General features: G+C 52.8%; 11 protein-coding genes across 11 annotated transcripts; 2 read left to right on the top strand and 9 right to left on the bottom strand.

The window, feature by feature from the left end:
- Window positions 1-643: 643 nt before the first annotated feature.
- On the bottom strand, window positions 644-1,620 carry CORC01_13002 (uncharacterized protein; the record flags this gene model as incomplete). The annotated part of the gene is made up of 3 exons (XM_022624620.1): window positions 644-750; window positions 806-1,241; window positions 1,321-1,620. 3 exons carry the CDS (start codon window positions 1,618-1,620, stop codon window positions 644-646), a joined length of 843 nt encoding a protein of 280 aa, XP_022468883.1.
- Window positions 1,621-2,557: 937 nt separating this feature from the next.
- On the bottom strand, window positions 2,558-3,595 carry CORC01_13003 (cyclin; the record flags this gene model as incomplete). Its single annotated transcript, XM_022624621.1, has 1 exon — window positions 2,558-3,595. One exon carries the CDS (start codon window positions 3,593-3,595, stop codon window positions 2,558-2,560), a length of 1,038 nt encoding a protein of 345 aa, XP_022468884.1.
- A 3,545-nt stretch (window positions 3,596-7,140) lies between these two features.
- CORC01_13004 (thiamine pyrophosphate enzyme) lies at window positions 7,141-9,318 on the bottom strand (the record flags this gene model as incomplete). Its single annotated transcript, XM_022624622.1, has 3 exons — window positions 7,141-7,400; window positions 7,458-8,790; window positions 8,851-9,318. The coding sequence occupies 3 exons, from the start codon at window positions 9,316-9,318 to the stop codon at window positions 7,141-7,143; spliced, it is 2,061 nt and encodes a 686-aa protein (XP_022468885.1).
- A 1,170-nt stretch (window positions 9,319-10,488) lies between these two features.
- Window positions 10,489-11,627, bottom strand: CORC01_13005 (uncharacterized protein; the record flags this gene model as incomplete). The annotated part of the gene is made up of 2 exons (XM_022624623.1): window positions 10,489-11,249; window positions 11,327-11,627. 2 exons carry the CDS (start codon window positions 11,625-11,627, stop codon window positions 10,489-10,491), a joined length of 1,062 nt encoding a protein of 353 aa, XP_022468886.1.
- A 1,014-nt stretch (window positions 11,628-12,641) lies between these two features.
- On the top strand, window positions 12,642-13,360 carry CORC01_13006 (uncharacterized protein; the record flags this gene model as incomplete). Its single annotated transcript, XM_022624624.1, has 2 exons — window positions 12,642-12,934; window positions 13,336-13,360. The coding sequence occupies 2 exons, from the start codon at window positions 12,642-12,644 to the stop codon at window positions 13,358-13,360; spliced, it is 318 nt and encodes a 105-aa protein (XP_022468887.1).
- A 1,217-nt stretch (window positions 13,361-14,577) lies between these two features.
- On the top strand, window positions 14,578-15,876 carry CORC01_13007 (uncharacterized protein; the record flags this gene model as incomplete). Its single annotated transcript, XM_022624625.1, has 1 exon — window positions 14,578-15,876. The coding sequence occupies one exon, from the start codon at window positions 14,578-14,580 to the stop codon at window positions 15,874-15,876; it is 1,299 nt and encodes a 432-aa protein (XP_022468888.1).
- Window positions 15,877-16,033: 157 nt separating this feature from the next.
- Window positions 16,034-17,651, bottom strand: CORC01_13008 (exopolygalacturonase; the record flags this gene model as incomplete). The annotated part of the gene is made up of 7 exons (XM_022624626.1): window positions 16,034-16,183; window positions 16,253-16,354; window positions 16,412-16,761; window positions 16,859-16,955; window positions 17,010-17,072; window positions 17,121-17,201; window positions 17,259-17,651. 7 exons carry the CDS (start codon window positions 17,649-17,651, stop codon window positions 16,034-16,036), a joined length of 1,236 nt encoding a protein of 411 aa, XP_022468889.1.
- A 1,810-nt stretch (window positions 17,652-19,461) lies between these two features.
- CORC01_13009 (uncharacterized protein) lies at window positions 19,462-20,076 on the bottom strand (the record flags this gene model as incomplete). The annotated part of the gene is made up of 1 exon (XM_022624627.1): window positions 19,462-20,076. The coding sequence occupies one exon, from the start codon at window positions 20,074-20,076 to the stop codon at window positions 19,462-19,464; it is 615 nt and encodes a 204-aa protein (XP_022468890.1).
- Window positions 20,077-21,607: 1,531 nt separating this feature from the next.
- Window positions 21,608-22,069, bottom strand: CORC01_13010 (uncharacterized protein; the record flags this gene model as incomplete). Its single annotated transcript, XM_022624628.1, has 1 exon — window positions 21,608-22,069. The coding sequence occupies one exon, from the start codon at window positions 22,067-22,069 to the stop codon at window positions 21,608-21,610; it is 462 nt and encodes a 153-aa protein (XP_022468891.1).
- A 492-nt stretch (window positions 22,070-22,561) lies between these two features.
- Window positions 22,562-23,017, bottom strand: CORC01_13011 (uncharacterized protein; the record flags this gene model as incomplete). The annotated part of the gene is made up of 1 exon (XM_022624629.1): window positions 22,562-23,017. The coding sequence occupies one exon, from the start codon at window positions 23,015-23,017 to the stop codon at window positions 22,562-22,564; it is 456 nt and encodes a 151-aa protein (XP_022468892.1).
- A 1,750-nt stretch (window positions 23,018-24,767) lies between these two features.
- Window positions 24,768-25,784, bottom strand: CORC01_13012 (uncharacterized protein; the record flags this gene model as incomplete). Its single annotated transcript, XM_022624630.1, has 1 exon — window positions 24,768-25,784. The coding sequence occupies one exon, from the start codon at window positions 25,782-25,784 to the stop codon at window positions 24,768-24,770; it is 1,017 nt and encodes a 338-aa protein (XP_022468893.1).
- Between the last annotated feature and the right edge of the window lie 755 nt (window positions 25,785-26,539).

The following is a 26,539-nucleotide window of genomic DNA, read 5'->3' on the forward strand; positions in this document are numbered from 1 at the left end:
ACCTGCTTTGTGTGTTGATATGTCTCTCTCAAATCGCAGGCGACCTAAGGGAAAACGGCTGACAAGAGTGGGACTGAAGCTCATGGATCACTACCCTCGATTGTCTCATTAGCCTACCATCATACGGATAGCACCATTAGACTCCCGTATCTTATCGCCTGCTGGCTTGAAATCTTGATATCTCCTTCCGAGTTCCTCGCGGCGAAGTGATATGACTCAATGGTTCCTTTCGGTTCCCATGCCTGCTACTATCTGCGTCCCATCAGCAACTCATTCAAAACACGACGACGGAAACGCTCTCTTGTAGGAATCGAATTACTTTGTGACTTTATAGTATACAGATATGCGATGCTCCCTGATCCATACGCAGCTGTCTTCAAGTTGTCCCAACCAAAGCGCCTATGGCTTCCCCGATGACGGGGCAATATGCACGCAGCAAAACCCGGCACCGCGGTCTGCAAAGAAAACCAAAAACTTCTGTCCTTCTTGTGGGACGCTCGCAACGCCTCCGCCCTATCCCGAGAATCAGTGGGTATGTCGAAAATTTTTAGTGAATACCAGAAGCTCCATCGCGAAAAGATTCTTAAACTATGGCAGCAAACGCCGCCCAAGACATATGCTGTTACATCCGCTCCTTTACGCTCTATATCTGGCTGTGTCGCGCACGCTTGCGAGCACTTCCTGTAGATGATGATGATGGGTGCAGCTTGTCGTTCTTCTCCCTCTTGAGCTTGTCGTCGAGGACGCGGGCTGGTGACAGTCAGCATGGCTACACCTTTCAACATTGTCACGCGTCGCCACATACTAAGCACGTCGTATCCGAACTGGGGGTACTCCAAGCACAAAGAGCGGAACTCGTCCTCGGCCTCGGAGCGGAGAGTATGCGAACGCATGGCCCAGAACTGGGCGACAGGGGCGCGGATGGTGGTGTCGTCCTTGCCGGTGTAAGCGTAGACGTAGCGGGCGTAGGCGATCTCGCCCTTGGCCGTCGAGTTTACGCAGTGGATCTTGGAGCTGGCGAGGGAGCGGAGACTGGGAATGCCAAACTTCTCAGCCAGGGTGTAGACGCGCGCGTGCTTCAGAAGCTGCGTGCCGTCCGCGTCGACTTCGGGAGTCGAGGGGTCCTGCTCGAGGGTGCGCGAACCGGCGATTTTGCGGGGGAAGTACTCTCCCGTGTAGAGAAACTCGAGGAAGCATCCGACCGCGTCGAGGTCTTCGCTGGCGAGCTCGACTTGACGTGGCTGTTGCGCATTGAGTTAATGACGTCTGGGAAACGCTGATTGTGCCGACTGATTGGCGCGACCTGGGAGAAACACTCACGCTGCCATCGTCGCTGAACTGGGCGCATGCCTCTTTGAAGAAGGGGCTCTGCACCAAAAGGGCCTGATGGGCCGTGACAATAGCTTCTGAATCGCCCTGACCGACCAGGAGAGTGACGACGGGGCTGGACAGGTAGCTGACAAAGGTGGTGCGCGGCTCGACGGGGTCGCTCTCGCCGCCCTCGGCGAAGGGAAGTTCCTCAGCATTGGCACCACCCTCCTCGGCCATCTCGACATCGGCGCCAGGGATGACGGGGGCGTCTTCGACTATTTCAACGTCGTTGTTGAATTCTTCAGCCATTGTGACGGACTCAGGCGCAACCACGCGATCGGGATCGTGGGTTTAGTGTTGTGTAAAGGAATGATTCGACCAGACTGCGTCGGGCTGTGCGATTTGTCGCGTCGCTAATTGGTCAATTGATTGCGTAGGCAAGTGGAACAGATCGGGCGCGTAAAGAGAGGCGCAAAAGAATGTGGTCAGCGTCGACGTAGGTTCGAACTGGATGAACAGCAAGCAGGAGGTGGGAGGAGAAAGTCTGGCCAGGTTCCAGCTTTGGGGAGAGAGGGGGGGGGAGGGGTGGTTAGACGGCGGACGGGAAGCTCTGAGCTCCAAGGTCCGAAACAAAGATGGGCGCTGCAGCTGTCTTGCTGCGCAGTTAGAAGCGGGTCCGGGGTCTCTTTCGTTTCCACAGGCAACATGCGACTTTGGAGTCAATGAAGCTCTACGAGACGACAATCGATAAGCTCAGGTCCCGTTTAAGGTAGCTGCCGTTTATCGATAACCTGGAAGGTAAGCCACTGCACATGTCATCAAATTTACCCATGGATCCGTATCCGTATTCGTCAGGTATTAACCCGAGCCACCTATTTAGACGAAGACAGCGTTTATACCGCGTGGCTTCTAGTGAACAACGGCTTTGTCAACATGATTTTCCGCAAGAACACTCATCTAATGCTCGAGACCCACACTCCTCAAAACCAATGCTGACTATCGTCGACTAGCGAGTTGCATTTCAATCAAAGAGGCGTCGCCAAGTCTTGCAAAACTTCAAGCGGGTATAATCCCACCCAATTAATTGTTTACTCTGTACTATGAACAGAATCGCTGTCAGACGTGAAGATACCCAGAAGTACACCGCTGTAATGCAATATGATGATGCGCTCTGCTCCTTCAAATGCGATGACCATGCTGCAAAGACAGTGACCTGCCTATTAACCCCCTTTTCATTATGTCCCCCTCATTTCCATTGATTCTCCTGTCCGGGAAGCCCAGGCTCCCTAGCCTTTCTGTTCAATGCAAGGTTCGGTAAGCTGGGATGGATAAGCCTCAATGGCTGTTCCTGCTTCAATACCTCCCAGTGCTTCTTCAGTGTCTTCTCACTCACCACCAGCTCAAAGTTTGCCAGGAAACAGAAACTAATCTCCAGCCGTGCGAGCTCGAGGTTACTAACGCCTCCAACTTTGGCTATCTTGCTATGCGGATAGCTAAGATCCTCCAGCGCCTTCATTGCCACTCTAAGGCCCGCCAGAACCAGACGGTGCGCATTTCGTCTGGTCACAGGTATTGCTCGTTCATCAACGGCTAGACGGTGGATGTACAAGCTGGTAGCAAGGTACACGGCGGTGCTCATTGGGCAGTATTGGTGAATGCGCGCGAGGTATTCATCGATACCGATGGGTGGCGGTTTCTTGGAGTAGAACTTGCGTGTAATAGCGCTATGCTGAAGGTTAATCGGCTGTGAGTTTTCTCCAATTATTATATGTGGTTCGGGTGCTTTCGACGGTGGTGGAGGGGTTGGTGTTTGTGTATGCCGCAGATGGACACCGTCTATTAATTGTGGTGTTGACCCAGTAGAGCCGCTCATCTGAGACATCATTGGTGGTCGCCGAGGCGAGGAGGCTTGAGCAGCGGCGGCGGCCTCGGCCTCCTGGCGCATGCGAGCCAAGTTCTTCTGTGAGCTGGTGCGGATGAGTTCCTTCTCTGCCGCCATGCCTCTCATATTGGGTAGTGTCGGGCTTGTAGGTGGTGGTGTTGGAGGAATATCGCCTGTGATTTTCACGAGGGCCTCAATCCCACCACTTAAAAGTTTCATCGCCGCTCTAGGCGATAACTTGAAGACATCGTCGTTCTCGGGGACGTTCGGTGGGCTTTCGCAGTCGGTAATACCCAGTCGTGGATCGGACGAAGGGTTCGGCTTCGGCGGAGGATCGGGCACAACGCTCGCGTTCGAATCTGTCAGCTGAAGAGGCGCGGCATCCTCAGGCTTCGGAGTCATCTCTGCGATGGTTTGGTGGTGCTCCTGGGGAATGCACCGGGGATGATTACTAGGCGCAAATGACGTCGGTTTGGAGTAGGAGAGCAATGCCTCAGTATGTTCGGCGTGGGCAATAGCGAGCATCTAGCGCTTCGAGAAAATAGATAATCGTAAGCAGAAGCCCGGAGAGGGCCGTGTAATGTGTGTACCGTTGAGCTGTTTTACACAACTATCATGGCCCAGGTATTATCTTGGCACAGTTGCAGTGCACAGTTGCAGTTCCCAGGTCTGGCTCGGCCTACCGGGGTCGGAATATGTCGCGGGGAACCTCTTTCGCAGATGACTCTTGGCTGGTCTGGCCGAAATGGCGTAGTTTCGAGCCGTTCTGGTACAAGCCAGCAGGTATGTCGTCTCTAACAAAAGAAACGACTTGGCGAGGAAAACCCGATCGTGGTTCAACTGTTGAAATGGGAGTATCTTTATTCGGTTGCGGAAGATGAAAGGACGAGGGGAAGGCAAGGGTACGGCACGGCGTAAGGCGATGTTTCCCCAAGGATGTTGGCGGTCGAGAGGGGTTCGAAAAAGTCGGTTAATATTAATGTGTTGCGGCTGCGCGTCTTGCCCGGGGGTTTAGAGCAGACCAAGTGGTTCGGCTGGCAAGTCGCTGGTGGTGGTAGCGGTGGTTCGTGGTGGTGGTCTAGACCGATAGGGTCGAATTACTGGTAGAGGTGCTTGTGACGGAGCACAATGTTTTTGCTGATCTCGAAGCTAGTGCGGGGAACTGCAGGCAAGCGGCAGGCGAAGAGAGCGCGAAAGACACGGCATCCCCGTTGCGGTGGAGGGATCGGCGATCGTCTGAAGTCGAGTACGCTGCAAAATGCTGCAATATTCATCCACACTGCAGGTAGGTGGCAGACCTGACAACGACTAGGACCGGGGAGAGGGCTGGGTCGAAGCTGAAAGGAGACGAAGCGAAGCGCTGTGAGCAGATTGGGGGGCACCTGCAGCAAGAAAAGCAAAAGGCTGGGCAGGCCACAGAACAGCAGACTTTGGGTGGCGTTTGCCTGATGATATTTGCAGCTGGCGCAATGCGGATGCGATGCGGCGGACGTCGCCGGCGCAGAGCGTGCGAATACAAGCAGGGAAGCTTAGTGCCGTGCAGGGGATGGAATATCGTCTTGTCTTCTGCGGAGGCGACCCGACCGGGAACGCGCTTCACCGAGCTGGCTAGTTGAGTGGTGATCGACGGATGGGTTCGTTGGGCTGGCGGGAATATACCCCAGCAGATTGACGGGCAAGAAAAAGGCTGCTGTATCAGTCGATGCCCATCAGACAACTCGACGAGTATTCTGGGCTGGCCGACGGAGCGAGGGGGGAAATATGCAGAAACCGCGACAGGAGGTGACGCGAAGTGGCGAAGAGGACGGACAAATAACAGTAATGAGAAGATAATGGGAGGGTTCAATGAATATCGATGAAGCCGCCGATCATGGATCGTGGTAGGCGTCGGCGGTTGTGCGTCAATCGTGGTCGTGGTCGTGGTATGCGTCTGCAAGTAGTGTCGTTGAGTGCCCAGGTCGGGATGGGAGACCGGGACATTTTAATGAGCGTTACAATTTTTGGAGAAATTTCAACGTTCGGAGGGACGCCGGGACTTTGGGAAGGCCGACCTAGAGGGGTAGGGAGGGGCTGGTCCCGCAGGCGGAGGGTGCAATGGAATGGAAGTCGAAGCAGCCTGGACCCGGGAGGGAGTGCTAGGAGGGGAGTCCCTTCCTTTCCTGCGTTGCTTTTTCCTTTTTCGCTGTCCTTTCACTCTTTCCTTTCCTTGTGTCTTCAGTTCTTAAGGTACACCTTTCCGTTCTCGTTTGTAGGGAAAATAAGATAGATACCTAGTCATCCATCTATCCACACATCTCGGGAAGGACCAAAGAGAAGCACCTGCTGACTTGGACTTGGCACTCTTACACGGGCGGGCAAATAACATGGCATGCGCGCCCTCCACTTTGAGTTTACATCGTCTCGGATCGGGCAGGCGGCTGCAGAAGTAGCTCGGTTCCCGCGGTGGCGGTTGAAATTATTGTGCAATACGGAGTATCCAACCTTGAGTGAGGGGCTCCCTGGCGACGGGACATGACCAAGATTGAAAATACGATTAGGCGTCTATAAGGCCCGATAGCAACTGCCCTACAACCAGGGAGTACTCTACAATGCTGACGGATAGCTGACCTCTTCAACTATCCGTACTTTATTCTCTTCTACCTTAACCAACCAACCAACCTACCTTACCTACCTTGAGGTCATAAGAATGCAAGGTAACCTACCCTAGTTGGAGGTGGCATCCGCTCGCCCTTTGCTGCACCGGCTTGCGGTGTTTCCTTCCACGTCCCAGTTGCAAACCTGGAATGCGCCTCCTCCAAATCCCCTCAGCGGGCACCTTCCATGGGTGTGGTGGTTTTGAGTAGGGGTTGAAAGAGCTAAGAGGAGCACGGACATTGTCCTGGTCGGTGCTGTGCCCCCACCACGCCCCCCGTTTTCTTTTGGAGGCAGGCGCCGTGGGACCTGGGTGGCCCAAAGTGGAGATTTAGGGGTCTCTTTTTGCTTGTCAAATGACCAGATTTGATGCACGGCAGCACGAGCCCCAGACGCTTCACCAGGCGCACTCTGGTCTCGAGGCGCTTCCAGATATCCCCTTCCAGCCTTCCAGGCCACACCGAATTGCGATGGTGGAGCTTTTTTCTGTCTTGCCATCTATTTCCCTGCATATTCATACGCCGCTACAGATTCGATGCGACGGCAAACTGACGATAATGATACGAATGATCCAGTCTGTCCTCGTCGGAACGTCCCATGCCAAGCTCTCCGTTAGACACCACACCACTACTAGGCACCTTCACCCGACTCTTGCATACCTACTAAGCTACCTTAGGTATGTTGATGTTTTGAACCAGCAGAATCCAGGCAAGCCGCCAGCCCACCCATCCATCCAAAGCCATCATCTACGGCCAGTCAGACTCGACGGATAGACACCACTTCATCCAGCCACGACTCCGGCTGCCTTCTCGGGGAGATCTACCCGCTGGGTTAGGGGAGGTCTCGTTGCCTTAGTTTCCCCTGGCCTTATCAATCATGGCCGTGGACCATCCTAGTCAGTGATAACGAGCCTCTCTCGCATCCAACATCCGCCGCCATCCATATGCTTACGAACGTTGGAAGCTGCAAAACAAAGGGGGGCATTTCCCAAGCCTAGACGAGCAGCCACTATTCTCGATCGATTCCAGTCGCACGCAGCATCTTGACGTTCACACACCGGGATCACCCATGCAAGTCCCACGTGATTACTCGCGCCATCGTATCCCAACAACTATATCGAATGTCGGGTGACTCTATATTCTGCCGGGTGAACCCCGCGGCAGTCCATCTACTTATCCATCTACACGACTCGGTGTAGTACCAAAACCCCCCAAAAAAACCATGAACAGATCATCGGATTCATCAGGCCTCGATTACCGACCTGGTGAAGTAATGCCACCCGCTTCCGGTACCGCCTTGCTTCTCCAATGTGATGTCTAGGAACCCAGGGCGACTTTGATGTCCAAAACGGCCGGTTGGCCGCCTTGCACCGTCTCAATGGCCTTCTTGAGCACGCCGTCGAGTTCCGCCGCGTTATCTACGCGTGCAGAAAACAAATCCCCGCCCGCCGCTGCCTTGGCGATGCCGGCATAATCAGGTGCCGGGTCGAACGAAATGTTGATTTCCTCGTTGGTCGCCTTGGAGCCCTCGCCATCGGGGTGCACCAGAAGCAGCGACCGCCGGGGTGCGTTCCATCCTATCGCCATGTCAGCTTGCATTCCAAATCCACAACAAAGACTCATCTTTCACTCACCCTTATTGTTCAGAATAATCGTCAGAATCGGGATATTGTACCGCTTGGCGATCCAGTACACACTACCTGGCACAGAAAAGAGGAACGTGCCGTCGCCCACGATTTGCACAACGAACTTGCCCTTGTTGCTACCGCCATTCTCGAAATCGGACGCCAGCTTGATTCCGAGAGCACCGCCGCCGGACCATCCGAGGCCACCACCGCCGCAGTTGATCCACGACCCAGGCAGTGTGGGTTGAAGGTTGTCATGGACGAAAATGGTGTTTGTCACAGCCTCAATGGCCCAGATGGTGTCCTCGGGGCAAAGCTTCTTCAGTGATCGGGTAAGGTGGCCAGTGCCAAACTCGCCATCCGCCTTGGGCTGTGCTTTTTCCTCAATTTTGGCAAGGAGCTGCTTATGAGACTCATTGACCTTTGCCTCACGCTCCTTGGCTTCCGCTGACTCCAATTGGGTAGAATATTGGTCCTTGAGGTGGGCAGTAATCTGCTCAATTGACAACAGGCTACTCGCTCGGTATCTCGACTGGGCGGCAATATAGAAGACGGGCATTTGCTGCTTGAGCGGGTCAACATCAATGTGGAAGATCTTGGCGTCCTTCTTGGGATGGCACAAAGTGTTGATCCATGGGACGTCGCAGTCGAGAACGACAATGACATCGGCGGTGTTCACGGCGTCGTCAATACCAAATCGGAGGCCCAGCCAACCGGGGTGGTCTGCGGGGAAGCACATGTCGCTACCACCCGTGTCAACAACACGCAGACCCTTGACAGTGTTTGCGAGCTCAACGAGCGCGGCGGGGAATTGATGATCTCTGCCGCCGAACCCAGTGACGATGAGGGGCTCCTTTGCACCAGCCAGCGCCTCGGCAATCTTATTGACGGCGCTCTTGGGAAGACCTCCGAGCTCAACAGGGTCCCACTCATCTTGGCGGATGCTGTACGGTTCGACCTCAGCCTCCATGACCTCTCTGGCGCCGCAGAGATATACGGGGCCTTGAGGGTCCGATTTGGAGAACTGCAGGGCGCGATTGACCATTTGTTTAACGTTGGCTGCTGTCTTGAGCTCACCAGAGTACCGGCAGTACTGCGAGACAATTTGTTTTTGGTCGGGGACATCTTGAATCCAGTGGATGTACTCTGTTCGACTGCCCCTCATTTCGCCCTCGATAGTGAAGGGAGATAGTCCGGCAAACACCAAGACTGGTGCGCGACCGCAAGACGAGTTGTGGACGGCAGCACCTAGACCTTGCGTTCCTACGTCGACATGGACAATAACACATTGCGGCTTTCCCGTCAGGCGGGCGTAACCATCCGCCATGGACATGGCAACCATCTAAGCAGTTGTTCAGTATAGGCCAATTGATCGCGCACGGGAAGAAAAGGGTTTCATTACTTCGTTGGGACAGGTGATGATTCTAGGGAAATTTCCTTTTCGCTCCCTCTGACCCTTGACCATAGCTTCAATGATACTGGGGTGGTCAGAACCCAGGTTCACGAAGCAGTGGGTGACGCCGGCGTCCCATAGCGCCTCGAAGAAGGCAAAAGAGGCAGTATACATCTCGGTTGATTTTGAAGATAAATTCCGGGCTTGTTCGATGGTGGCCTTAAATTCGTCTTGGACCACGGGCCGAGAGTTGGTGGGCTTTATACCAGCATGGGAGGAGGATGATGATGTTGGTTCCCCACCTCGATGCAGTGGGGCCGCGGATGAGAAGCCGGCAAGTTGACGACCGGGGCCGACAACGGCGATGCTGGACGCCAATGTCTGGTTGAAGCGGACTAATCCCCCTGCTCTCCCACCTGCAGGGCCGAAGCTGCGCAAGCAACGTGCCATGGGCACCGGCAGTTGTCTGAAAGGCATGGTGAAGAACGGTAATAACGGGCCAACCAGCCAGCAATGTGTATGAGAGCGGCGGGGTATCAATAAGTGAGATGGGAGTGTGTGTAAGTGACTACTTCACAGTGCTATCAAACACCTTTTGGAGGGGGAGCAAGCGCTTGGCAACTATGTTAGTACTGAACGGACCAACAGAATCGAGTTTGGGTGGCACACAACAACGAGTAAGCTGTGGAGGACTCGACCGATGTACGGGATTTGGCCGATGACACACCTCAGCGGAGAAGAGGTACAAGTCTGGATACCTCTTCCTCTGAGCTGTAGGAAGTAGGGTGTTTGGCTGTAGTCAATCGGATTGGGTTTCCCGTGACGGGCGACAAGACAAGTTATACGCCCGGAACTGGGATCATTCCACAGACCGACGGCTGGTCCAAGCTTGTTCCCCAGAAAAGGGAGCATCACGCCCTTGGTACCAACCCCGCAATCGGCTCAGGGCCCGGTTTCATAGGGCGCTTGTTGTCGGCTCACTGCAGGGTGTCCTGCAATCGGTCAATTCAGCCCCCTCCCCCAGATAAGGGAAGGGAGCACAAGGCGTACCACGGCAGGGGTTGAACCCTTGGAAGAAGAATTGGGTTGCCGAGCTTGGCTGTTGAGATGACACGCTGGCAGTGGGCTAGCTCCATCGCTGAGCAATGTAATACATGAGATGAGCTTGTTGATACGGTTCGTGTTCTTGTTGCTTTCCCTTCCATTAGCAAGAGAGTCTCGAAACCGAAAATCCTGGCCGCTTCTTTTGGTGTCAAAGACCGCTTTGGGCCGACAATTGCCGCTTCTCGGCCCTGGACAACGCGAATCAAGGCCAACAGTAGTCCGTAGAAGCAGAGGTGATAGGGAGAAACCCAAAGTGCCATCTCACTCCCTTCCCCGCAGCAGAGCGCGTCCGGGCGTTCCTGGAGTCCCAGCTGATGCATCGAGCTCGTGCGGGGTGCAGGCGGTGTTATCTGAGGAAGCTCTGAGCTAATGAGATCCACCCGGCCTTTGAGCTCTTTGACAAAGAGAAGCCGAAGTCCAAGGCTCATTTGCTAGTTTTGTCGATTTACGCCATCATTTTCATCGTCAAATGTCGTCCCGTGACTATGGCAAAGTCACATTGCTGTCATTACACCACATGCTATACATCTACACCAAACACCATCACCCTTCGTGCCTCAATCCGTCCGGCCAGATCCATCCGAGCACAGAGCCAATGGCAAATGCAACCAGGCACGTCAACACCGTCGTCGCCATGAGGCCTGCGTAGCTCACTTTCTTGGGCACAGCCACCGGGGGCTTGGCCCTCCTCCTCCCCGCCGAGGAATGCGCCGTCGCCGTCGCCGTCGGCTTCATAGTAAGGAGGCTCTCCCATGAATAAACCGTCGGCGCCGTCGGCGTGCCGTACAACGTCGTCTCCGGCTTGTCTGCGGTCTGATATCCCCAGCCGGACGTGCTGATGGCGCTGGGCGTGCTCGTCGTCACGGCCGTCGACTCTCCCGACCAGTCTTGCCCGTCAAAGGCCTTGTACCAAGACCACTCTGAAGAGGGGTCGTTCCAGTCGGCACGGATGCCCGGGCACTCGTTTAGACAGTCGTACAGCCCCGCCGCGGTGCCCTGTTTCTTGTTGCCTTGCTCGTCGGCGAACTTGAGGCCGCAGGTGCGGTAGCAGGCGTACGAGCTGCAGGGGAGGAGGGACCACGGCTTCAGCCAGCCGCCGTAGTGCTCCCATGATGTCCAGGCTTTGATGTCGGTGTCGACGAGGGTGAAGTATGAGGAGGATTCGACGCCGTATTGGTTTGTTTGGACCTCGGTGCCGTTGAACTCCATGGCGGTGATTTTGTACTTTTCCGAGGGACCGAGGTCTTTGGGAATTGTGATTTTGGGGTTCGTTGTGCCGACGGGGATGAGATCGCTGAGGTAGCCTGTCGCAAATTGGACGCTTGGTCAGCGATACGCTCTATCGATACCTGGCAAAGAAGACTGGAGTGAGGGGCCTTACACGTGTACATCCATTCGTCAGTGTACAGGAACAGCTGGTAGTGCTCGTACAGCATGTCGTGTCCGCAGCCGACCTCCTTGTCTACGGGGTTCCGGCACACCGCCGTGGTCTCGTCAAATACGGGGCCCGGGAGGGTCTCGTAGACATAGGGCTGCTTCCAAAAGTCGAAGCCGATTTCGATCTCTGTCGGGACGCCGGCTTCGATCTCGGAAGGAACAGTGACGTTTAGGGCGTGCGCTGTGGCGAGGACCATTGCGAGGACCATTGCGAGGAGGGCGAGGAGCGGGTTGGGGAGCGCCATGGCTGCTAAGATGGTGGTGGAGGTAGTTTATCGCGATCTTGGGGGTTGGATGAGAATCGCTGAGCAGTTGTTTTACTTCGTCGGGATATTGAACGAGAGGACGGGAGGCGAAGGCTCCCTCGTGGCTTGCTGCGACAGCGGCGAATGCGACGGCGGGTGACGGGGGAGGAGAAAGGAGGCCATCGCGAAAGAATCTGTAGGACGGCGGATTTGGATAGGGCGAAAATTGTTTTGTTGATGCGAAGGATCGGGATGCTAGACAGGGGGGTGGAGGATTTGCTTAGCTCCTTCCTGCTTGGTCCATTGCGCTAAGAATTAAGGTGCTTTGGTGTCGTGGCCCGGGAGACGGGCCCGAAAGTGGGCCCGTTTACGGCGTGTGTGCGGAGGGGGAACGGGTTAGATTGTGCGGCATTGGGTTTCCACGGCCTTTCGGACATGAATCTTTGCTTTCTCCTCGAGAGTTGATTTGGTTTGTGTCTTCAGCAGGTATAAAAGCTTCGTGTTATGCGTTGAGGAGGTCAGACATCAGACGGCGGCGTTTTACAGAATAAGGGCAACGTCGGCATTGGAGTCTTACTCTTACCTGTACTTGTTGTAGAGCTTGTAACTGACCATAAGAAAGAACGTATATATTGTACGGGGCGATTATGCCATGGTGAAGAAGTGAGCTCGAGCGCTGGGGGATCTGCCTCCATACCACCCCCGCTCGCATCGGAGTGCCGCATGATGCTTGGAGCTCGAGTCCTCTGCCAAAAGTTACAAACTGGAGCTCCGCATCACCTGTTCTCCATTTTCGGATGAACGCTGTTTGAAATACTTAAGCCGCCCCCTCTCCCTCTGAGGTCATGGTCAGGGGGGATATCTTTTCAAATACTCTTTGCACTCTTCCAGACTCCCGCCTCGCTAAACCACAACCTGGAGACTACCTAGGTATCAATACATCCACTCTCAACGACCTCAAAAGAAAAGAAAATTACCAACGCAGTCCGTACAATCAACTCAAGGCTCGACAACATGTCCATGAACCTGACCTCACCCTTCTCCCCCCTCCCAAGCTACATCCTCGGCACAAGCCTAACCTTTATCGGCCTCCTCGGCTTCGTCCGCCCCCTGGCACTCTACGACGCCTTTGGCATCGCGCGCCCGCTATCCGCGCAGCCCGAGGCCTTTCTCTACGCCAAATCCGCCCGCGATCTGGCGACGGGTCTGTTGTTCATCGGCCTGGAGACGTACCAGGAGGGCAGCGGGAATGAGGACGCGGTAACTGCGCTGTTGGCCGTCACGGCGATGGTTGGGGTCGCGGACTGGTGGGTTGTGAGGGCCATGGGGGGCAAGGGGGGACGAGGGGATGGGGGCAAGGCGTTGACGCATTTGGGGAGCGGGATTTTTCTTGGGGGGTTGGTTATTTGGAGGTGGATGTATTAGTGTTGGATTGCTGTGAGTATTTGTGTTTTGTACTTGGCGCAGTGAAGCTTTTGTGTTGGGGTTGGGATAAGGGTGTTGTATGACGCGGGCTGGGGTTGAAGCGATTTAATGGTCGAACTGGGGGCCAGAAGAAATCAATCATTGCATATACTTGATCCCGACTGGAATAAGTATCCATTCCGTGGTCCGACTGTAACTTCTGGGCTGTGGTTAGCATGGGCTCCCCATACAACTCCTTATGCGGCATTCATCAGAATGTACTGGCTAGCAGCGTGTCCATTAGCCAGTTCCCCTGTCTCCTCATCTAGACCTTATTCTCATCAACAATGATCTTGGGCAAAACCCTAATCTGCCAGTCGCCGATATCGTGATAATCGCCGTATGTCCGTAGGCCCCTCAATAGGATCTTGCTTCTCCGCCCTCGATCGCACCGCTGTGCGAGAAGTTCCCGCTTGACCACTGTTTGCGGAGAAGTAGGGGGCGGCGACGCCGGCAAGCTATTTCAATCAGCCAGGAACCAGTTGACATGGTCCTAAAAAAGCAACTCACGTATCGGGTGGCCATGCTGGTTCCAGCGAGAACAGCCCATACACCCTCGAATGTCAGAAAGGTGGAAAGTATAGACCCGCCTGATTCGTGACTCAGTAAAAGACGAGAGGTATTATCGGGGAGATTAGATCGACTTACTAAGATCGAATACCTCAGGTTTCAGACGCCCTAGAATGGAGAATAACCGAAATCACCTGCGATGGACAGAGTTGGCGCCAGGAATACCAACTGCATTGCCACCGTTGGCCACAAATCCAAAGCCAGCCGTGCGACCTAGTTCAATCTGCTGAACGAGCCATCCACCATCCTCGTGAACGATGAGACTGATTGAAAATGTTGCAAAGTCGCATTAAATGATCTCATGCTGAAGTGCTTGGGTGGCATGCTTGCAACAGGGGCTCCGGGCAGCACGCAGCCCAACCTTTGCTGCCGACATATTTTCGACCTTGAACCAACTGCTTTGTTCCTCTCGTGGGAGGTGAATTGTGTCTCGAGCCTATCTGGGCAAAAGGTGCACTATGTCACTTGTTTCAAAATCCCCGAAGAACCGGGTCTTTATTGTGTTGCATCCATCTCCTGAGTTTCTTGATGTATGATGCTTTCATCAGCTATTTTTGTATTCTAGAATTTGACACCATTGTGCGAGTAGAGCATTGTTATACATAAGTTCCCTTGTACTGAGAACAATAGAGACCTCGATTGGATGGCTCACTTCGAATACTTAATATGCCAACAGAAACCAATGTCAGGAAGCCAACCAACAACTACTTGACCATCGACGAATTCACTACCACGCCTTCGGCCCTTACTGGTTAAAATCGTGTATCAGTTCACAAGAATATACTCTAAGCTGCATTAAGTACGGGGTAGATCGTAATTAAATCTACGCAAAACCGAAAAAGTACCTCAAGGCCTCTAGTGCTAGCTTCAATTACCTACCCTTGGTACCACCAACTCTCCGCACCAACTCTCTGCAATGGCCCCGCCTAACTACGACTCGGCTGATATCAACCGTTGGATGAGAGCCATGTCTGTTACTCGTGAGGATACAAGTCCTTGTGAAACAGAGTTTCCAATCTCTCCTGTAATCGACTACGCTCAAGTGGCCTCGTCCCTGACGGGAATGACCTCTAAATCGGCTTCTCACAGGGAATCACCGGCAAGTGGATCCGGAGAAACATCAACTTTCACCATCAGTGCAAGGTGCGCCAAACGGTCTGCAGGCTGTGGCGACGCACAGTCTGAAAACGGGATTGCTGAGGGAAGTGCGAAAAGGCTTAGGTACAGTTATACTCCGTTGGCTGCTTCGACACCTAATCCTCCAGCAGCCGATACCTTCGTTTACCCCAACTTCGAATGGCACAGGCAAGATGGACGCAAAACGGAGGACGAGGTCACTGAAATGGAGGAAACAAATCACATTGTGTCAAGAATCCGCGCAACAAGCCTATCCCAGGAGGAACAAACGACTGTCATCTCGTCTTACTGGCCAGAGATTCGCGACGACTATTACAGATCGCTTTGCGACCCAAGCATCAGATTCTGTATTCCTTGTCTCATTTGCCAAGAGAATTGCGCGGATGTAAGGACACCACCCTGCACAGTCAACTTCGAAATGCCTGTCATCCTTGCTTGTGGCCACATGATTGGCGAGAACTGCCTCAAAGAGTGGTTTCAAGCGCGTGAACATGCAGATGAGCCAAAGAACTGCCCTGTGTGCAGAATGAAGTTGCAATGTTCCGAATGCAAGGATGCGTTCGCATACTCGTTCCTCTGTCACGACTCTCACGTCCCAAACACCCAAACCTACAGCGAGCAGCCCATGGAGCAGACTATTTGCAACCAATGTCAGGCGGAGACTGATTTTGGGAGCCGCGTTCTCCAAGGCGAACACATTGCTGAGCCGTTTCCCGGCGGCGGTGTGTCTCAACATTTGCAAGCTTGGTTCCGTCAAGTGAGGGATACTTTCGAAACCGAAGCGAAAATACGCGTAGGCCATGGATTGAGACCCATTGACGTAACCGGTATGGTTCATAAAGAGATTTTTGCCGAGATGGAAGCATGGCTGTATTTCTTGAAGGAGAATGTGACTTATAGCATGCAGGGAAGGATAGAGACGATGGAGAGGGAGCTCGACCAAAATCGATGGTGGAATCGAGCCTCTGCAGACAGTGAAGATGAATCTGAGGACTATGAGGGCGAAGGTTACGATGAAGACGAGAGTCTCACCGAGGACGAGGAGTACGGCGGTGCTAATTATCGCTGGTGGGATTGAGTTTAGTTTGCTTGTCGCGTAGATTCGATAAATGCCGGGGCATTCCTTTTTTGATTTGCACAAAATGTATTTTATGGGAAGCCAGTTGTGATTCGAATATTGATTTTTGGGAGCTTGCACACGTTCGCAGCCGCAGTAATATGGGACAAAAGTCTATCTAACCGTTTGTCGTATCCCGGTCTCCATCTGCGCCTGAAGTGCAGTTGATCTGGAGCAATTTGTTGTCCAGGTTCTTGCATTCGTATACAGGTGGTTTACCACTCGGCACTGTGACGGTCACGTTCTCAGCGCGGATGTTGCTGCACCGCTGCGTCATCAGAAAGAAGTCAGTGATGTTTCCAAAAGTTGCTTTCTAGCGATCTACCGGAAAACTTACGTCTGGGGAACTGCAAACAAGACTGCCGGCTTGCGGATCAAGCTTAGCTGATGTCGTACCGTAAATGTTCTTGAGAGTGATGTCGGAGATTGTAAGATTGGCCTGCATACACTTTGTTTAGCAATGACAACTAGGGTTGCCGAGGCATGCGTGATTTACCGGGAACTCTTCGCAGAGCGTCTGGTTCTTCTGACCGTAGCATTGCGTGATTGTGATGGCTCGATCATTGTTGATATTCTTGAAAAGGTCATACGTCACGTTCCTGACACGTCCGAGACCACCTCCACCGTTCAGGAGCGTCTGGAAAGCAGTCTCGATTCCAGGCCAGACTTTGATGCGGGCTGCATCGCTAGCTTTAGCCATGGTTGTGTTAAAAATGTAGAGGTTTTCCACGATGTCGGTCTCGCCTTTGTACTGGCCCAGGGAGCCAACGCTCATGCCGTGAGAGCCAGTGCAGTCCAAATTCTGAACGACGATATTGGTGCTGTTGGGCTTGAAAGAGACGCAGTCTGTCAAAGCCACCAAAGTCAGTCCCTGAAGTATTAACCTAGATTTTGAAATTCAGGCTGAATTCAGCTGGAACATGCACAATGAAGCTGAGCTTACCGTCTGTGTTGATGATGACTGAGTTCTGTATCACAATGCGATCGGATCGGTAAGTATCCCATCCATCGGAATTGGCAATCTTGACACCATTCTGACTCTGTTGCAATCACATAAGACTTCCAGCTATACTGATATGTGTGTATCGACATACCTCGGCTTTGAGATCCATATCGCTAATGATGACATCGGTGCTGTTCGCAATCAAGTTGAACCACTGGCGTTATCAGCTGGGGACAGTCTCAGTTCGGGGGCCATAACCCACGTTGGGAGGATTGCGCATGCGAAGGTGGGACATTGTCGCTCCCTTTACTCCGTCGAAAGAAAACAACATTGGTCTCAACAGCTGTTGTGACGTAGGTCAGCACGCGGTTCGAAAAGGTGCAAACATCAGCACACTCACGCTGCTGTTGGTCCTGATCGCCTCCCAATACGCCTGACCGCGGCCATCAATGACGGACTTATCGTTCCCAAGGTCACCATAGATATTGACATCCTCGCCACCAAGCTTCCAAAAGACTGACTGGTTCTGGAAAGCAAACTTGAAACTATTTTCGGCCCAGTAGTAGGGATCGTCTTTGAAGTGAATCTCACCGGTGATGACCACGTCAATGTGCTTCAGGAAGGTGAGGTCCAAGGGGGAACTGATCAGGTAGGTCTTGTCAAAAACCACCGTACCGCCGTCATTGCAGTCCTCGAAGGCCCTCAGAATCTTTGGTGCGTCGTCTATTCCCTCCGTACAGCTTGGCTTGACATAGCAGAAGCGGTCCTTGTCTCTGGGTGGTGAAATTGGCATGGCCTTTCCAGTATTGAACGGAGCGGGTTCGACTTGAGGCCGCTTAGGAAGCTCATCTTGAGCTGAAACGGTCAACAATAGGCTAAGGGTGGCAGCCCACAAAGTGAAAAGGGCAGTCCGCATCGTAGACCGACTTGCACGCACACTGAAAGGATTGAGTGGGTGTTAGTAACGTGGAACTTGGAAACACTATAGCTTCAATCCTCAGTCTCCCGAACCATTCTTCCTCAAATACTCGAACTCTCAAGAGCTTGTGTTTAATGACATGTCACTGGCGACGGATCATGCCATCCCAATTCCAAGATGAGTCCAACAATACGTGGAAAATTTGTGGGGTGCATCAAAGGTTCCTCGGCTGGTCGGTGCAAGATTTCGCGGACCGGGGTGGGAGGAAACATGCCCAATCTTCCCCAAAGGCTCATTGATCAACACGATAAACCCCCTTGCGGCTGAATCCTTACTGCGCGTCACCGCATCTTGCTTCTTTCTGAGCGCGCGGGGTAAATAGAGATGCGGAGAAACGTTCAGGGGCAAACCAGCTAGCGAGCCCGTGGATGTGACTCGCTTCGCAGTTCCGGGCTTGGCGTGAACGTGAACGTGTTCTTAACATCTGATATTCTGCAAAGCGAAGGATTCTAGGCATCGTCATCCCGGGGAAGTTTCGGGTAGGAGCTTGGTTTTGAGTCATCTCAATTGCTTCAAAGGTAGGCAATGGCCTCAAGGGCGTAGCCTTCAGAGAAGTCCGGCGCTATCTACAGCGTATATTGTTTCTAACAACTCCCGTCGAACCCCTTTATGACAGATCAAATACGGTAACTAAGGTAGAACGTATCTCCGAGCAAGTTATGCCAGAACTTTACTTAGCAACATTGAAATAAATACAGGGGTATGAATCTCATGGTCACGGTCGTCAGTATGCTCCATCGTCTATAATAAGCGTCGGATCAAGACCTTGAGAGTGAAGTAATTGGTAATCAGGCCAGCCGATCACGTTTAGATAAGATGCATGTAGAAGAAATCTTGCAAGCAATGTATCGACTTGGATTTATCGTTTCCTGATGCATCTCGGGATCATATAATACTTCTATCTCAATGTTTATTTTTAGAGTCACATGGACCTGTCGATACAGAGTTTGGAACAGTGACTGCCACGTCTCCTGCGTCGCCTACCAGTTTATCCTCAGCCAGCTCTCAAAATTTGTAAATGCTAGTGTAAAGAGAAACCAAATAAAAAAGTCGCGGCATAAGAAAATGACATCGTTACTTATGAATCTGTCTTTGTCAGACAGCATAATGTTATCAACGTCGGAACCAAAAAGATTTACACAGAGCAGCTCATGGGATGACGGGACTTTATCCGAAGAAACAACCAAACTCTGAATTCAGATCAAATCTCATCTACCAAAAGAGGATATTAGCCATGGTTTCAGATGGAAGTCGAAGCCGAAAAGGGATATCGACAATAAGTCTGATTAGGCACGAACATTTCCCCTCATCTCATGCAATCTTTGAATTTTGATTCTCTGTAATTACTATCATCAACTCTTACAAAGGGAATCCGTTGTTGGCGGATAAGGGTATCAAATATTGTAAATGCCGCCAGTTTCTAATCATTTTGGCGTCATGCCTCTCCCTCTCAGACATAATCCTGATATCCTCGCTGATTACTTCCCCACATGCTTTGGACTTTCCAGAGCACGCTTCTCAGTACTTAGGTAGGGATTAGTTTCAAGAAGAAAAAAAAGGTGTTATGAGCCGTATCACTACGGCATCAAAGACGAGTCGCATCCGGGACCAGACGTTGAATAGACTAGGGTACTCGTGTCCGATAACGTTGAGGCGGCGGAGGCTGCTGACGACGAGTCGGTCCATTAAACTTGGGATTCCAAGGATCGTAGCGATTGATGTGAATAGCGGGCGGCGGCGGCGGCCCCTGTGGCATCGGGGGATAAGGAGGCCGCCGGCCTCGGCCTGGATGACTTGGCAGCGGTTGCCTCGGCAAACGGGACGCCGTGATGCCACTTTCCGAGGAAGATTCATATTCATACAAGGAGTCCCAGTCCGGCGGTGGGCCTGGTCTTCTTTTGTTCTGTGATATGCAGAACCAAGCAATGAGAGCGATGGAGACGAAAGCGACGATGCCGCCTAAAATCCCTCCAATTTGAGCGCTTGATAAGGAGCCGCTGGACCGGTCCGGAGGTGGTGGGTCCTCGGTCGGAGCAGCCGCCGAGGGCGGATCGGCCGGGTTGCCATCAGAGTAGGATGTCGGTGGCCCACTGCCTAGTGTAACGTACGTGATGAATGTAGAGCTCGGTCGATAGATCGTCTGAGTTATGACATGGAAGCCTGTCTCTTCCTGTCGAGCAGCAACGGGAAGAGGGGTTTCGCGGGGTTCCAGCGAGATCGGAGTGGGAGAGGTATGCATTGCTGACAGGATCTCATCAGGCTGGTTGGTAAGCGGCTTATTGGTGATTTCTAGCCGAGAAGAGAAGGCCTCACGGAATGAAATGTGATTGAAACGTGACTAAAGAGACTGCAGTGAACAGTGTATAACAAGGTTGAAAGTCAGGGAGTCGAAGAAGCCACGGAAAGAAGGGAAAAAAAGGAAAGAAAGTGCAAGAGATGGCATTCTTATTCAGATGGACTCGGAAGCAGGCTGCGGTCCGCAGACAACTTTGCGTGCCATCTTACATTTCTTAACGGGTGCCCAGGAGCATCCAACACGTACTTCCATCGCCAGACTAAGGCCAAGCATAGACGCGATTCCTCCGAACGAGCTATAGCGACTCAAGCGACACGCTGGCCAAATACGCATCGGATAAGACACTCAAGACGCGACTAACCTTGTTTTGACACCTCTTTGCCCAGACTGTCGATTTCGTACGGCTGCGCCTGACACATCCAAAGACCTGCAAGCCAGCTGCAAGCCATTGAGGCTGGCCAGTGGGAGACCAACAGCGTGGTGCCATGAACATGCAAAATGCGCACATGATTCTTCCAGTCAACACTGACGATGACCGGGGGTTGGAGGTTAGATCCACCAATGAGCCGAGTTGGTCGGGCTGAGGTGCAGGACTCTAGATCAACCGAACCAATACCCTTGAGTTGCGGACAGCCATTAGCATGTGCCGCACAGTCAGACATCGTATACACACCCACACGGGGGCCGGCCCGTCATGTTGGATCCGTGTGGCCGAGACCCTTGGTTGGAGTGCTCATGTGGCTAGTCCGGGTGAGACAAGGTGTATATCAACCACGGCGGCATCTTAGTTGACGTCCCTCCCTTCGCGTATGCGAATTTGGCCCCCAATTTTCCAGACTAATATCAAACTTGCGCATACACTAACGCAGCCATTGCATCGGCCAGCTCGGACAAGAGTCCATCACCACTCTCACGAAGATAAGACCGGTTGATGCGGCATCTTTGGAACAAATCCCGACGAAGTGAATTGCTACCTCAACGGGTGACGCGATGCCGACCTCATCGCTGCTATTTCCAGGTGTCGTCACGTCCTTGATCGTGCTCGATCTATCCTTTGCACCCGCGAACTCAAGGCGTCATTTTATATCTCTTTTTTATCCCCCAAGTTACACCACGCCTGGAAAATAGTATATCCCCCAAAAAGTACACGAACGAAAGAAGAAAATGAGAAATCATCATGCCAAAGTGCCAGGAAGCGCGAGAGCGCGGATTGCCGGTTTTTTTGTCCGCGGTGGAATTCATTCAAAACTGAAGAACAGAATTGCGTTCGATAAATGGGGCCAGGCGAGCGAACTTCAACTTCTTTGACAGAGTATCAATGGCAGCATCTGGGAAGGTCTTCGAGTCAGCTCGTGTTCCGTTTCGTTCCATCAGAGAAAGAATTAAACTTACTTTTACTTCGATCGGACTTTAGAAATATTACGCGACGGCTCTCCTCCCCCATCCCGCGAAACAAAAATACAAACCTTTACACCTATTTCCTCCTCGCAGCTTTGCCGCCCTGAGCCGGTGCGGCAGCGGTGGGGTTGTTGTTGACAATGATACCGACGCCGGCACCGCCCTCGCCGTTTCCGAGCTGGATGTTGGGACCCTTTGTGAGCGCGACCTCGGCGAACTTGAGAGCACGATCAAAGCCGCTGTTCTGGCGCTTCTCCACCCTCTTTGTATTATCTCGGCCTGCCACGATGCCTTGTTGAGCGGCTCCGGGAGCGCCAACGCTGGCGGCGGCGACGGCGGCAGCGGCTGCTGCACCTTCGCCTCCGGCGGCGCCTCCCTTGCCTTTTCCAGCCTCTGCCTCGCCTCCGAATGTGAGCGCACCATCACCGACTACCAACGCAGGGGAATATGCGCCGAGGTTGATGTTCAGGGGTGCGGGGGCGGCGTTGATCCCTACGGCCAGGAGGGCCAGGGTCATGAGGGTGCTAGTGATCTGCATGGCGAAGACTTGGAAATGAATTGAAAAGATGTTGGTATCGTGTCGGCGCAGCCGGTGAAATCTCTCTCTTCAAGGGGAATTATTAGGTAGGTAGTATGTGAAAATGAAGTGAGTTTTCCTTGGTGGAGAAGAATCGAAAGGTCGAAACAAACAGCACAGCTGGAGTGAGGAGGGAAAAAAGAGAAAGATTACGGAAAGCAGATATCAGCACACGCGTCAACGAGTGGCAAGGCAAGGTGGGAGGAGAGATCGTAATGAATGTAATCCCCACGGAGCGCTGAGAAGAGGTACAAATACCTGATGTGGAGAGAGTGTCAAAGGTGAGAAGGTGGATGTGTAGGATGGCACAAGAAAGACGCGGAGACCATACCAGTCAGGGCTGCGGCGCCGTCATGCGTGTCATGACCTGCCGCTGCCAAGGCCAAGCGGCTCTATCAAAAATAGAAGCTCTGTAGGTGCCTGACGACAAGAGATGATGGGTTCCTGGGCGGTCTAAACACCTGGAACTAGACACTCGGACCTGACGAGGGGCTTCTCGGGGTGGGAGAAGGGTTGAAGGGCCGCGGGTGATCCAGGGGCGGGGGGGCCATGTAGTTTCCGTTGATGGTAAGGAATGGTGATGTGTTGGTGGTGCCGCGGGTTGTGGTGGAGAAGTGCGTCTGAGCGGATGTGAAACAATACAGGCCCCAAGTCTTCCAACGACGAGGGCTCCCCGAAACCATGTAGAGTCTTGGCAACTGAACTGGATGCGCTGGAACTTGCCTCTCTTGCCCATGCTGGTTGCGAAATAAAGATAGATGAAGCTGGTGTTTGACGTTGGGGCACGAGTAGTCGTCGACCAACAATACACTGCGACCTGCCACAGACTAGCAGCTGCAAGACCGTTTGACTATTGACAACTCTGATGGGGTACAGCAGTGAATTACTTGTCAGAGCCACAATTTGCATCAGAATGTCACATTGCCAAGATGTTTGATTGCCGAGGGCCAACAAAGGGGTGTTCACCAAAGACAGATGGCCTGGCCAGCGATCGGGATACTAAGGGGCCGCTCAATACTTCCAAGAGATCTCTTGCTACGACAAGAACTGCACACACCATCTCGTCGCCCGAAATCGATATCGCATACAAGGGTATGCCATTTCAACCTCAAGACCGCTTCCCAGCCTTGCATCCTGATTGGACCGGACGACGTTTCTTTAAAGCAGGGGCGCAAACGTACTCCTACACTGATCCGACTCGACGGAGTCAGTTCAAACTCAATTGTAAGCAATTGTCTTCGGGCCAGAGAAGCTCATCAGGGTGATCTGGCTTTGACAGCTCTTGGAAGAAGGGGGTTCAGAATCATCTCGTGCGCGCCGAGAAAAACTCTTTGAAATGCTTGGTCAACTGGAGGCCCATATCGAGCATGATACCCTGATGCATTGGCTGACCGGCAGCGGTGAGAGAATGGTGGCTGATCGTGTCTGTATGGGCTGCTCTAGAGTGTGATCCAGCAGTTCCCCAGCTCTTCCTTGCAACGGCTCGTGCCACCAGCGGATACACACTTTTGGTGTGCGTCCCCAGCTCTGCGAATGTGAAACCTTGCGTTGGAGAATTTTTGGTTGCGGGCAGCCCTTCTGGCGAAGCAAATGAATCGGGGGCAGAAAAGGTCTGCAAGCCCACCGGCGTTTGTATCTTCACCCAGAGTCATGTGTGAGCTGCCCTGGTTACCCAGCTTTTACTCACGTGGCTTGACAATTACCATCATCACGACATGCTGGATCATAATATGCACTAAGATAGCCATGTCAACTCCATCACGTCCGAAAGCAAAGGCTGAGCACCCATAATCTGAACCTGAAGCATATCTTTGTGTTCTTCATCTCGTGGTCGGTCTCATGCAGTTGAGGATCAGTGTTCTCGGCTGCCCGTGTCTAGGTATTTGTTGACTCGGTGACTTGGCAGGCAAGAAGCCAACCAGATCGAAGTCAAATCTCCCATGCAGAAGAGGATGTAAGATGATGGCCAATTTTCACAAGGGGGCATGGATAATGTTGGTCTGAGAGCGTGAGCTAGTCCTGGAAATCTCTCATATCCCCCAACAACATTTCGACTGTCTGAACGAAGAATTGAAGATTTACGATTAAACTAGCCACCCATGACTATCTGGCCTTTTCACGACGACTAGCTGGGGGGAAGAGAAAATAGTTGCGCCTACGTGTAATATCGACACTTGTTTTCGGGCTCTATCCTTGTAAGGGCTTTATCCTTGTAATCGTCAAACACATGAAATGTTGCTGTCACTTGCACTGACCTCTCCGCATCCGCCCCAAATATTAATAGCCAACCAAGGATCGGGATCTACACATTGAAGCTTTTGGACATGCCAAGAACTATGTGGTTTGGCGCCATCGCTTTTCAGAATGGTTGGAAATACAACCTGACACTCTCTGGCTGCCATTGTGAGGTACATCAAACGCCACCTGGGTCTGCGGAGATTTCAGCACTGTACCAATCAAAATCATTTTGCTTCGATCGGGTCTTGTAATTGTGCAGTTTGTCTAGGCAACTACCTACCCGATTATCAGCTTTTGTCCCCCCGCCCACAAGAATCCGTGCCCTTTATGGTCTGACCTGGCTCAGGAAGAATCTCCTCTTCATCATATATAAAGTTCCTAGGGTATAGGTAACCCTCGACGCCTGCAACCGGATTTACTCCTAAGATACATGACGCCCCGTGTCTAGCATCTCTACCCAGGCTTCTTGATTCTTCTCTTCAGCCGTCGGCGTCAGCCAAGTATACTTTTGATAAATGTAATCGCTATGCGCCACGTCGCGAATCGATCTCATCAAGTTGTCCAGCACTTTAACCCGCTTGTAGTCACTGTAATCTTTGCCATCTGCTTTGTGGTCGTGTCTGGGAGCCCAAACCGCGCGAGTCTTGACCTCGTTGAGCATGGCTCTCACCAGTGAGTTGGACGCTCTCTCAATCCGCAGAGCGCGGCACTTGAAGCAGCAAGCAGGGCGCGCGGCGCCCTCGGGCGTGGTAAGCGGGAACTTGCTGAACTCTGCCATGTTCCTGGGTAGAGGCAAACCCATCATGCCCGGATTCTTGCAACTTAGGGCACACTGCCCGTACGGGCCAATGTGGCCCGTACAGTAGGGACACTTGGGTTGGCCGACGTTGTACAGGCTCGCAATATGTTTGACACATGCATCGCATAGAATGTGGCCGCACACGAGGATCATGGCCCGGTTCGAGTTTTCGCCGGTCGTGGCGCTCATTGATGTTGTGCATTTCGGGCAAGGGGCGGCGAATTGCTGAAGGGCCGTGTCCGAGGTCATCCAGGACTTGATGTCCGGCCAGAACACATTGCGGACCTCGTCACGCTTGCCGGACATGGCGGCCACGTCCGAGGGTATGAGATGATTGGGGGGCCCTTGTCCGGCCGGCATGGTCGGCCGCGGGGGCTGCTGGGGTGGATATCCGGCCGGCATCTGTGATGGCATGAGTTGCGGGGGCGGAATTTGGTGTGGGGCGCCGACGAGCGGGCGGGGGGCCGAGTCCCATCGGTTGCCGGTGAAAGCATCGTTGCCTTCGCCGATGTCGTAGGATTCGTTGACGGATCCGGCAGCAGAAGGGGCTCCTTGACTGCCTCCAGAACCACCTCCCCCTCCGCCGAGACCTCCACCAAAATGCATGTTGCGAAGCTTGCTCAAGGTTTCTCTGTCCATTTTGCTAGGTTCGTCAGATCCTCCAGCTCGGTTGATTCTCAAACTAAGGAACAGAATGTGGGAGGGTCCAAGACTGTCTTGATCAAGTCATTGATGGGAACTGGCAAGCTGGGAAACTAAAGCTACATGATATATGAACGTTCTTCTATGTTCTTTGGAGAGGCCGAAACTCCCTAGTCGGCGTCAAACAGTTGCCTGTCCTGTGTCGCTTCGGTGCATGTCTTTGACGCTACGATTTCCGGCGCCTGTAAGCAAAATCTCAAAAGAATAGAGCGAATCCGAAGATCTTACTTTGACCGAATCCTCCCTTACAAGACATAGAGTTGCTAACTTCAAGGCAAACTCGGCCTTATTGTTGTTGCATCGTATTGAGAGCCACTTGTTTGCAATCTGTTGCTGTCAACACGTTCATTATGTCTTCCTGAAACACGTCTCTAAAAGCTTCACTTGCCTTCTTTGTTGTTTCCGCGTTTCCTCGAAAGAAATAAGTTTGGTCCCACCAGATGTCGCGGAATCACAGAGTGAGGGGCATTATCTCCAAGGTGCCGAACCCATTCCCCTTGCAACGTCAGGCACCCTGCAAAAGATTGACTGTGGGCGTCTTAATCCATTGTGATGCTGTATTTTTGGGGCGTTTCCCCATTGTCACGTCAGGTTTGTTCAAAGTCTACGGCTGTGGTGGGCCTAAATCGCAAAGATACGGTAACAGGGAGCGCTGCCCGCGTCAGACACAGGTGAACATACTGGATCAACTG

Source organism: Colletotrichum orchidophilum, assembly GCF_001831195.1.
Source record: "Colletotrichum orchidophilum strain IMI 309357 chromosome Unknown Scaffold_173.1, whole genome shotgun sequence".
Classification (NCBI taxonomy): Eukaryota; Fungi; Ascomycota; class Sordariomycetes; order Glomerellales; family Glomerellaceae; genus Colletotrichum; species Colletotrichum orchidophilum.